This window comes from Mesoplodon densirostris, chromosome 11 (assembly GCF_025265405.1).
Source record: "Mesoplodon densirostris isolate mMesDen1 chromosome 11, mMesDen1 primary haplotype, whole genome shotgun sequence".
Lineage (NCBI taxonomy): Eukaryota > Metazoa > Chordata > Mammalia > Artiodactyla > Ziphiidae > Mesoplodon > Mesoplodon densirostris.
Window position 1 is genome coordinate 34289892 of NC_082671.1, and position 12762 is coordinate 34302653.

The window sequence follows — 12762 nt, forward strand, 5'->3', positions numbered from 1 at the left end:
AACAAGATGGTCATATTACCTGCCATCACAGAACCTAGCAGGATGACTCTGAATTTCCACCCAAAGAGAATAATGATATTGCTGACCGAAAGTCTAGAGGAAATGCAGTTGAGGAGTTGTTTGAGTTTTAGATGATGTACCACAGAATGAAGAGTTCAGTGTAGAACTGAAGCTCAGGCTGGCGACAGAGCTATCAAGGTGATGGTTGGCTCCACACTTAAGACCTGATGAGTTCCCCAAAGGAGAGAAGAGACTAGATTGGGATAAGGCAGCAGGGGAACAAACAGCAGAGAATGAGAGGAATGACCAGAAGGCCAACCAACACAGGACCATATGGTGGTGTCTCAAAACCACAGGAGCCAAGTAATGGTACTGAATACTGCAGAAGTCAAAGAAAACGAAGAATGAGAAAACACACTGGATCTGCTCCCTCTAAAAACAGTTCCTGTTGTTTGTGACTTTACCGTTATGAAAAAATGCAGACCAGCTGCTGCTGTTTCCCTGCATTCCACTGTTGTCCTGTGTCACTCTGCCCTTGCTGTGCTTCCTGGAGGCTTCTCTGGGGGCATCTTCTGCTTAATATTTGGTAGCATTGTTCTTGACACCCTCCTTTGTTCTAAGAGATGGAGATACCTTGGGCATCTTTATGTTCTTGGCACCGAAACTCTGCAGACACATGCACAGTAGACTTTTATGCTGGTCCAAGAGCCATTTCATACTTGCATTTATTAATGACAACTGACTAATCTTTAAAGAATGGTAGAAAATAAACAAGATTTATCTCAGAAACAATGTTTAGAATGGTAAAAGTTCTGCAATATTTATGAGACTATCTAAAATTACAGAATTAGTTCAAATTCCTCATGTATTTGCAGACATCTGGAGATAGTGTCATTGAAAAAGCAAAAACCCAGCAAATGGTGGCTATAAATACAGGGTTTTTATTTCTATTTGGAGAATTAATCAACTAACTTTTTGTTTATTTTGGCAAGATTCAAGTATGCAGAAATATTCAAAAAACAATTAATATCCAATGTAACCACTGCCTATAATACACATTTGTCATTTCTGCTTTGGATAGATTTAAAAAAGGGAACATAAAAAAAGTTGAAGTTCCCCTATTCTCATTCCTAATCCCATTCTCCTCCCTCTCTTGAGACAATCATAATTATCAACTTGATGTTTATCTACTGAGTCCACGTTTTTATACATTGACTCTAAACAGTAAGCACAATAGACCATATATACATACATATAAAAGGAATTGCTGGCCCATAGGGTATTAATCTTTATGGTAAGTTTCAATATCTAACAGGGAAAGCTGTCCTTATCTTTTTCACTATTGTTTTGGCTCTTCTTGAATGTCACTTTTAGAATCAGTTTGTCTAATTAATAAAATAGAATCTTACTGGGATTTTGATTCAAACTGCATTGGATTAATAGATTAAATTGACATCTTTTCAGTTTGGATTCTTCCCAAATGAGAACATATCGTATTGTTCCTTTTTTTTCAGGTCTCCCTTTTACATCCTTTAATAATGTTTTATCATTTTCTCCCTAGGTCTCTAGTATCTTTGGCTATTTTTTCTGAGGTAATTTATAATTTTTATTGCTATTATAAATTATATCTTTTTCTGTTTTATTTCTAGTTGCTTTTTTTTTTTTTTTTTTTGCGGTATGCGGGCCTCTCACTGTTGTGGCCTCCCCCGTTGCGGAGCACAGGCTCCGGACGCGCAGGCTCAGCGGCCATGGCTCACGGGCCCAGCCGCTCCGCGGCATATGGGATCCTCCCAGACCGGGGCACGAACCCGTATCCCCTGCATCGGCAGGCGGACTCTCAACCACTTGCGCCACCAGGGAGGCCCTAGTTGCTTATTTTTGACATATGGGACAATTATTTATTTATTTATTTATTTATTTTTGCTGTATGCGGGACTCTCACTGTTGTGGCCTCTCCCGTTGCGGAGCACAGGCTCTGGACGCACAGGCTCCACGGCCGTGGCTCACGGGCCCAGCCGCTCCGCGGCATGTGGGATCTTCCCGGACCGGGGCACGAACCCGTGTCCCCTGCATTGGTAGGCGGACTCTCAACCACTGCGCCACCAGGGAAGCCCCCTTCCTCACTAATCTTAATGTTAGCATTTGATTTAAAGTGAGAGACATGCGACTCTTCCTTTCATTTGAACACTTAGAGGCCATCGTAGGGTTATTAATTGCCCTAATTACAATACTGTTGCGTCCCAGGAAATAGGGAGGCCCAAGGAGAGGGAGAGAGAAAGGAGGATGGCTGGTTGGTGGAGAAGTCAAAACACACACAACATTTATCGATTAAGTTTGCCTTCTTATATGGGTGCGGTTTGTGGCACCCCAAAACAATGACAATATTAACATCAAAGATTACTGATCACAGGTCACCATAACATATATAATAATAATGAAAAAGTTTGAAATAGTGCCAGAATTACCAAAACATGACACCCAGACATGAAGTGAGCAAATGCTGTGGGAAAAATGGTGCTGATAGACTTGCTCAATGCAGGATTGCCACAAACATTTGATTTGTAACCAAAATAAAAGGCAACATCTGTGAAATGCAATAAAGCAAAGCACAATAAAATGAGATATGCCTCTATAAGGGTGACTCAACATACTGTTGCCGCCTTTAAGATAAAGGGAGCCATGTGTCAAGGAATGCAGGCAGCATTCAGGAGCCAAGAGTGGCCTCCACTGACTGTCGGCAAGGAAAATGGGGCCGTGGTTCTATAATCAACGCAATCTGAATATGGGCCCAAATCTGAATGAGCTAGAAAGCAGGTTCTTTTCTAGAGCCTACAAATGAGAGCTCAAGCTGGCCAATCTTGAGTTCGACTTTGTGAGACCTGGAGCAGAGAAACCCAGCTGAGTTCACTTGGACTTCTGATACATAGATCTGAAAGCTAATACATTTGTGTTACTTTAAGCCACTCTGTTTGTGGTGATTTGTTACACAGCAATAGAGAACCACTACATGACTCCTTTGATATTGGGTTGGGAAGGTGGAAGGAGGGGAAAATGATTGCCCTTGAAGTTTGTTTCCCTTATATGAATTGTGCATAATCATGGTTCCTTTATATGAACAATACCAGCTAAATGATGGAGACATTTCTGTCCCCTTTCTGTTGGTTGTCCTGGATTCCTGTTTAATATCAGTTGGCATCACATCAGTTCCCTCCAGGTGGCAGGTGTCCAAAAGCTCGTTCTCCAAAGGGGTCCTATGGCTTGGTCCTGGCGGGAAGTTGGACAGGGGGGATCTGAATGAAGTTCAATTTCTTTTGCCCCAGCTGAGCACATTCCACCATACATATCCTACAGTCTTTTGCTGCCAGGGTTCTATTACAAGGCTGTGTCCATCTTAGGGGCTACCAGTAAAACTCCTAACACCCCTGCCATCTTCTTAGGGACCACTGACTTGCAAGAAACTCCTGCAAATTTTCCACATCAAGGCAGAGGATGCTACTCAAACTCACTACGTCTCTTCTGCCAGTTGAGTGGTTCATCAACTTCCAGACAAGATATGATCACAAGTTTCAGATTTAGTTGGGGGTATGGGATGTTATAAACTCTCTGTTCCTCCAAAACGTGACCTATTTTTTCATGGTCCTCCCTTTAAACTCTCAATGGTAAAAGTTATCAAACTGGCTGAACCTGTATTGCCCCTGTGGGAACCAGAGTCTCAAGTCAAGAACTGGGCCTAATTTGAACTTAGTTTTGGAGAACTGAGTAACTATTCTCAACAGGACAATATCCCCACTGAAATCCTCTAAGGACTGTAGCCTCTGGTAACCTCTGAGGACAGGATATCAGTTATGCTCCATATTATCCTGTTGCACAATTCTTGTTACAAATTTAATTCATCAGTGTCTTTAAAAAAGAGAAAAAAAAGCCCTAAGTAACTAATAACTAAGTAGAGTTTATCTGAGTAAATACAAGCATGATTCAATATTATCAGATCTATCACTATAATCTTACCATTTTAACAGATTAAGGAGAAAAACACTTGATCATCTCCAGATGTATAAAGAAGTATTTGATAAAACTGAACACTTATTCATATATTTTAAAAATTAAAAAACCTGTGAATAGAAGGAAAGTTTTATAGTGTAATAAAGGGCAACTACCTAAAACTTACAGCAAACATCAAACTTTAAAAGCATTTTTTATTGAAGTCCAGCATAAGACAAGGATGCCCACTATCATTGCTACTATTCCCTGAAGTAATAATTTTTATAATGATTTTAAGACAAGAAAATAAGGGAATTCCCTGGCCATCCAGGGGTTAGGACTCTGTACTTTCACTGCCCAGGGCCCAGGTTTGATCCCTGGTCGGGGGACTAAGATCTGCAAGCCACACGGCCTGGCAAAACAAAAGACAAAAAACAAATGCATATATATATAATATACACACACACACATATATACATAAGAAAGGAAGAGACAAATTGATGATTTTTACAGATGAGATTATTATTTACATAGAAAATTCAAAAGCATCTACTGAAAAGCTAGTTATATTTATAAAACAAAATGCAGCAGTGTTGCTGGCTCTAAGATCAAAATACAAAAATCAGGGCTTCCCTGGTGGTGCAGTGGTTGAGAGTCCGCCTGCCGATGCAGGGTACACAGGTTCGTGCCCCGGTCCGGGAAGATCCCACATGCCGCGGAGCAGCTGGGCCCGTGAGCCATGGCCACTGAGCCTGCGTGTCCGGAGCCTGTGCTCCGCAGCAGGAGAGGCCACAACAGTGAGAGGCCCGCGTACTGCAAAAAAAAAAAATAATAAAATAAAATAAAATAAAATAAAATAAAACAGAAAAAGATATAATTTATAATAGCTGAGCCATGGCCGCTGAGCCTGCGCTTCAAAAGCATGTCAAAAGCGCGTCAAAAGCATGTCAAAGGCATGTCAAAAGCCAAAATAGGCCAAAAGCTACTGTGAATGCACAGTAAAAGTTCTTGAAGGAAATTAAAAGTGCTACTCCAGTGAACACACAAACAATAAGAAAGCAAAACAGCCTTATTGCTGATATGGTGAAAGTTGTAGTGGTCTAGAGAGAACATCAAACCAGGCCACAATATTCCCTTAAGCCAAAGACTAATCCAGAGAAAAGCCCTAACCCTCTCCAATTCTATGAAGGCTGAGAGAGGTAAAGAAGTTGCAGGAGAAAAGTCTGAGGCTGGCAGAGGTTGGTTCCTGAGGTTAAAGGAAAGAAGCTGTCTCCATAACATCAAAGTGCAAGGTGAAGCAGCAAGTGCTGATGTAGATGCTGCAGCAAGTTATCTAGAAGATCTAACTAAGATCATTAATGAAGGTGGCTACACTAAACAACAGATTTTCAGTACAGATGAAACAGCCTTCTATTGGAAGAAGATGCCATCTAGGACTTTCATAGCTAAAGAGGAGAAGTCAATGCCTGGCTTCAGAGCTTCAAAGGACAGGCTGAATCTCGAATCTCTTGCTAGGAGTTAATGCAGCTGGTGACTTGAAGCCAGTGCTTATTTACTATTCTGAAAATCCTGGGGTCCTTCAGAATTATGCTAAATCTACTCTGCCTGTGCTCTATAAATGGAACAACAGCGCCTGGATGACAGCACATTTGTTTACAACATGGGTTACTGAATATTTTAAGCCCACTGCTGAGACCTGCTGCTCAGAAAAAAAGATTCCTTTTCAAACATTATCGCTCACTGACAATGCACTTCGTCACCGAAGAGCTCTGATGGAGATGTACAAGGAGATTCATGTTGTTTTCATGCCTGCTAACCCAACATCCATTCTGCAGTCCATGGATCAAGGAGTCATTTTGACTTTCAAGTCTTATTATTTAAGAACTACATTTCATAAGGCTTTAGCTGCTATAGATAGTGATTCCTCACGATGAATCTGGGCAAAGCCAACTGAAAATCTTTTGGAAAGAATTCGCCATTCTAGATGCCATTAAGAACATTCATGATTCATGAGATAAGGTCAAAATACCAACATCAACAGGAGCTTGAAAGAAGTTGATTCCAACTCTCATGGATGACCTTGAGGGGTTCAAGACTTCAGTGGAAGAAGTAACTGCAGATGTGGTGGAAAAATCAAGAGAACTGGAATTAGAAGTGGAGCCCAAAGATGTGACTGCATTGCTGCAATCTCATGCTAAAACTTGAACAGATGAGGAGTTGCTTCTTATGGATCAACAGAGAGTGGTTTCTTGAGATGGAATGTATTCCTGGTGAAGATGCTGTGAAGATCATTGAAATGACAACAAAGGATTTAGAAAATGCTATCAAACAGCATTGCATGCTGCAGAGAAATCGTTCATGAAGAGAAGAGTCACCAATGTGGTAAACCTCACTGTGGTCGTATTCTAAGAAACTGCCACAGCCATCCTAACCTTCAGCAACCTGACCCATCAGCAGCCATCAATATCGAGTCAAGACCCTCCACCAGCAGAAAAGACTACAAGTCATTGTTAGCAGTTTTTAGGAATAAAGTATTTTTAAATTAAGGTTTGTACATTGATTTTTAGACATAATGCTACTGCACACTTAATACTCTACAGTATAGTGTAAACATAATGTTTATACTCAGTGGGAAACTAAAACATTTGTGTGACTCACTTTAATGCAATATTCACTCTTCTGCAGTGCTCTGGAACTGAACCCACAATGTCTCCAATGCCTGTACTTTGAATCTCTGACTCACCCCTCTGCTACCAGCCAGAGAAAACTCTGAGCTTACAGGCCCCCTATGGGGCTTCCATGGTGGCACAGTGGTTAAGAATCTGCCTGCCAATGCAGGGGACACAGGTTCGATCCCTGGTCCGGGAAGATGCCACATGCCATAGAGCAACTAAGCTCATGCGCCACAACTACTGAGCCTGTGCTCTAGAACCTGTGAGCCACAACTACTGAGCCCACGTGCCGCAACTACTGAAGACCATGCACCTAGAGCCTGTGCTCGGCAACAAGAGAAGCCACTGCAATGAGAAGCCTGAGCACCGCAACAAAGAGTAGCCCCCTCTTGCCACAACTAGAGAAAGCCCATGCACAGCAGCCCAACGCAGCCAAAAATAAAATAAAATTTAAAAAAAATAAAAAAGGCTCCTATGATTAGAATTGACCAACCCAGACAGTCTCCCTTTTGCCATGTGATGTAACATAATCATGGCCCTGCTGACAACTTGATTTCAGAATTCTGGCCTCCAGAACCCTGAGACAATAAATTTCTGTTGTGCTGAGACCATCTAATTTGTGGCACTTTGCAAAGACAGCCATAGCAAACTAATATAGTTAGTTTCCGAGACTTACCACTCAGAATTATGACTACTGTAATTTTGTATTGAGTGAAAAATTATGGTACAACTCAGAACTGGAAAATCTGGCTTAGGCAGAGATAGGTGTCTTTGAATGACAGGTCCACAGGGACTTCAAGTTAAAATCTCACGAAAGTAGTACTGCCTTGCAGGACTGTGGAGTAGCCTTTCATGGCATTAAAATCGTCCTCCCAGGACAAGGTGGGGTGGTGGCTGCCATGCTCAGTGGATTCCTTGAGTGGGTCAGAGAATTCCTGCCCTGGAGGTCAGCAGTCTCTGCTTGACTACTCACTTTAAACTGCTGCTGGTTGCTGAGGTGTTTGCCATTGTCTAGCATCTACAACTGGCTCCAGATGATTCCACTGTTGATGCTCAAAGTGGTTAAAAAGACACTGTGCCTTCTCCATGATGAGGAGCTGCCTCACAGGCACGTGGACCTTCAAGTTTTTCCTCATGTGGCCAAACCTAGAAGGGGAAGCCAGCTTCTATTTGTCTAGCTCCTAATTCAGGTCACCCTAACACTTGTGGGCTTCTTTTTTTTTTAATGCCATGATATTTTCTTTCTTGATTGTGAGGCAACACTATCACTTACATAGATTATGTCAGACATTTTGGGTCAAACTGTTCCCTAGAACCCAAAATAAACAGCAGAAAGTTAAACCAAAAAAGCACAAATGACCCACCTTGCAGTACATGCTCAACAGAGAATAGCTCAGGATACTCATTGGCTGAGAGTCTTGGCAGCATAGTACACTTACTCTCATTGGCTGGAGCAAACAGGACAACTGCCTTACCAGCTCTAATTGGCTGTGACCATAGACAACACTGAAAGAATGAGGGAAATAGATCTGTAAACAATATTGTAATGGATTATTATATAACTAATGAGGTTGAAAATTTAACTCACCACAGCTCAGACAGGCAAATAAAAAATAACACTTTAATTTTGCCTACAATTATTTCTGAGGCTGTACTTGGAATCTAATAGGAAAATTAATTAAATGTCCAATATTATTTAAATCTGGTTATTTAAATCATTTGAACTGTGTCCAGTCTCTTTTATTTTACTATTTTTAAAGGTAAGTCATAATTATTTTTTTTATCATTGAAGTATAGTTGATTTACAATGTTGTGTTAGTTTCAGGTGTGCAGCAAAAGTAATTCAGTTACACATACATATATATATATTTTTTCATATTCTTTTCCCTTACAGGTTATTACAAAATATTGAGTATCGTTCCCTGTGCTATACAGTAGGTCCTTGTTTGTTATCTCTTTTATATATAGCAGTGTGTAATCCCAAACTCCACATTTATCCTCCCCCATTTCCCCTTTGGTAACCATAAGTTTGTTTTCTATGTCTGTGGGTCTATTTCTGTTTTGTATATAAGTTCATTTGTATATATATATTTTTTAGATTCCACATATAAGTGATATCATATGATATTTGTCTTTGTCTGACTTACTTCACTTAATACGATAATCTCTAGTTCCATCCATGTTGCTGCAGTGTCCAGTCTCTTTTAAATAGAAATGTTCATAGGAGCTTGTGGTATTTAACAGTTTATCCTAAGAATTTCAATGATTAGTCATGCAATGAATAGTCTGGTTTTAAAAAATAAATAGGTAGGTAGATAAATAGAAATGCTCATCTTTCTTTTAGATCTTCCTCATCCCTTGCTTTTCTAAGTTGGTATTCTAGTATTGGGGTGGGAGTGGAGGTGGTCCTGGCACGTGTTGTTCTGTGTCAATTCTGCTCACATCTGTTGCTTTCCAGCCAGCTGATGTCCTTTGACCATCTGGTTACTCCACAGTCTGTTAGCTTCTGATGCCACAATCTAGAGCTTATAGCCCCAACCCTACTAATAAAGTCTAATCCTATTCCCTTGCTCTGTGAGCCCCTTGGCTTTTTTTTTTTTTTTTTGCGGTACGAGGTCCTCTCACTGCTGTGGCCTCTCCCGTTGCAGAGCACAGGCTCCTGACGCGGAGGCCCAGCGTCCATGGCTCACGGGCCCAGCCGCTCCGCGGCATGTGGGATCTTCCCGGACCGGGGCACGAACCCGTGTCCCCTGCATCGGCAGGCGGACTCTCAACCACTGCGCCACCAGGGAAGCCCCAGCCCCTTGGCTTTAGCACTTACTCACTGCTTAGATTTGGGGGCTCCCTGTTTATTTCTGGTACAAAAGAAAACATCTCTTTCTTGATTTCAAGTTATGCTATATATGTACTTGTGTGTATTTAAATTTATATTTATATGTATTTAAATTTTATTTGATGTTTTAAGCAGCATCTCTAAGTGTTTAAAGGGAGTATATATATTTCATCTACAGCAGTTATTAATCAGAAAACAGACTAAATTTTGAAAAATAAAATGAAAATAAGTAATACACAAATTATCTTTGTTAAAAAAGGGGGCATCGGGCTTCCCTGGTGGCGCAGTGGTTGAGAGTCCGCCTGCCGATGCAGGGGACACGGGTTCGTGCCCCGGTCCAGGAAGATCCCACATGCCGTGGAGCGGCTGGGCCCGTGAGCCATGGCCGCTGAGCCTGTGCCTCCGGAGCCTGTGCTTCGCAACGGGAGAGGCCGCAACAGTGAGAGGCCCGCGTACAGCACAAAAAAAAAAAAAAGGGGGCATCATTATAGATAAGATCAAATCCCCGTCAAGTCCCACCCACACTCCTGTCCCTCATAGAAATATATCTGTAACTTGCTTTTTTACCCAACTGCATGCTGTGGAGAGCTATCCAGGTTGGTGCAGACCTACCATACCCTTTAACTGTCTCAAATCACCACATACACAGTTTGAGTGTACATGTTATTAGCCATTCTTCTATTCATGATTCAGTGTTTCCTGTTTCTCCCTGTGAGGAACTCTGCAATGGGCATGCTTGTACATGTTTTCTTGTGCACAAGTGCCAGTGTTTTTCAAAAGTAGAGACTAATATCTGGAATGGCTGGCTCACAGCATATGTATATTTTTATTTTATTTAATATTGCCAAATTTCCCTGTTCAATGTGGCTCTGTCAGTTTTATATTCCCATTAGCAGTGTGTATGTATGTCTTTTCACACCCATGTCAACCCGTTTTATTAATGGATTTAATTTTTGACAGTATAATGGTTGAAAATTATCTCAATATTCTAAATATAATCAATTTTTTTTGATAATTGGTGACATTCAGCTTCTTTTTATATGTCCATTGGCCAATTGTATTTATTTTTCTATAAATAACTTATCCTATGATTTTTCTCCATGTTCCCATTGGTTTATTTGAGTTTTCCATTTTTGTAGGTGTGTCTTATGGATCTAAAAACTAATCTTTTCTGCACCATATGTATGGCAAATATTATCTCCTAATCTGTCGCTTGTCTCTGAACTACACTTAAACATATTGGACATATTATTGAAGGCTTATGATGCCTTTTATAGTAGAGAACTTTTACATGCTGTTCAAATTTATCCGTCTTGATGCAGTCAAACATATCAATTTATTCCTTTATGTCTTTTGCATTTAGGGCCTAGTTTAAAACGACTTCTAGTTTCCCAGCCATAAACGTATTCTCCTACGTTTTCTTCTGATATATTTAGGGTTTTGTTTCTTTACATTTGGGTCTTTAGTCCCTCTAGAATTTATTTTCATGAATGGTGTTAGGTAGAGAATCTAACTTTATCAAAACAAATGATCAACTGTCCCAAAGCCATTTACTGAGTTGTTAGAACTTCCCCACTGAAACTGACTCCATCTTTATTGTACATACCACTCTAACTTGGGTGAAATAGCCATCTGCAGGCATAACCTACACTATGAAAAGGCTTACACTTCGGCTGCTGAAACTAGGCAAATACACCAGACTTATCTAAGACAGCAGGATGTGTCCTTAAAATGAGAATAGTAACTTAGTTATTTCAGAGCCCCTCTGGAATAATACAGTTGTCCCTTGGAATCCATGGGGGATGGGTTCCAGGACAGCCCCACACCAAAATCCATGGATGCTCAAGTCCCTTATATAAAATTCTGTATTTGCATATAATCTATGTGCATCCTCCCACACAACTTTAAATCATCTCTATATCACTTGTAATACTTAATACAATATCAACTATGTGTAAACAGTTGTACATACAATCTGATTGCTATGTAAAAAGTTGCCAATGTACGGCAAATTCAAGTTTTGCTGTTTGGAACTTTCTGGAATTTTTTTCCCCGAATATTTTCCATCTGAGGTTGGTTGAATCCCCGGATGCAGAACCTGTGAATACGGAGGGCCAACTCTATATAGTAAAGGAGGGTTACATTTATATACAGGAAGCATATAAAAAGGAGAAACAAATAGTAAGAATTTGATCAATTCACTAGAGAAATACATAAAATTTTCCAGGCCTTTCCATAGTTTGAAAGAAATAGCTTTCTACATTAGTCTACTCCCCTCTCTCTGATTATATGCCCATTAAACTTTCAACTAGCTTATACAGTTTCATAGGCACCTTGATGCAAAAGCAGGGGATGCCCATAAAGAAGAAATGAGTAAATCTATCTTTCTGAACTGAAAAATTGATACTCTGTTGTACAAATCAGTCCTTTAAGAGACTTTAATTGTGTAGTTTAAACAGGTCAAGCCATACAGTTTTCTGGAATTCTAATTCTGTGGTTTTATCTCCAGTGCTTGCATAGTGCCTGGTATATAGAAAATACTCAGTACGTTTTTTTTTTTTTTTTGGCGGTACGCGGGCCTCTCACTGCTGTGGCCTCTCCCGCTGTGGAGCACAGGCTCCGGACGCACAGGCTCAGTGGCCATGGCTCACGGGCCCAGCTGCTCCGTGACATGTGGGATCCTCCCGGACCGGGGCATGAACCCGTGTCCCCTGCATCGGCAGGCGGACTCTCAACCACTGCGTCACCAGGGAAACCCTCAGTACATTTTTTGAATGAATGGATGGCTAAAACCATCACTGTTGTTTGGTTAGGTTAACAGTTGAAATGCTATGAATCATAGTCGTTTCCCCCCCTAGTATTACCGTGTAAATGATTTCTTTCTGCAGTAGAATACAGGCCCGCAGCTTGAAGTAGAGCTCATCACATTCAAGGCAGATCGCAAATACCTCATTCATTTACTCACTCATACAATAAAAATTAAGTACCCATTAACCACGGTGCTACACTCTGGGGAATACAATTAAAAAACCAAAAAACAAAAAACACCACAGTTCTTGTATTTAACCAGAGTGGAAGGTAGAGGGAACTGCAATTGCAAGTAGTTGAAGTTCTAAGCAGCAGATTGAACACAGTGGGGAAACCAAGCTATCTGCACTCAGAAATGAGAGAAGGCTAGCAGTCCTTAACTGGAGAGGACCATGGACCTCCAGGGTCCCACTCATTCAGCTTAGGTTCATGTGTCAAGTACAAAGTTAAAAACTCCAGGCCTTTCTA

At 40.8% G+C, this 12762-nt stretch overlaps 1 protein-coding gene across 1 annotated transcript in view; it reads right to left on the bottom strand.

Moving 5' to 3' along the window:
• Positions 1–4478: 4478 nt before the first annotated feature.
• The window catches only part of SLC35E3 (solute carrier family 35 member E3), a 43784-nt gene continuing 35500 nt past the window's right edge, over positions 4479–12762 (bottom strand). Inside the window, exons 4-5 of the mRNA XM_060112503.1 lie at positions 8018–8159; positions 4479–4794 (exon numbers count right to left, since the gene is read on the bottom strand). Coding sequence (XP_059968486.1) covers positions 4604–4794; positions 8018–8159 — 333 coding nt within the window. The 3' untranslated portion in view covers positions 4479–4603. The remainder of the gene's footprint in view (positions 4795–8017; positions 8160–12762) is intronic.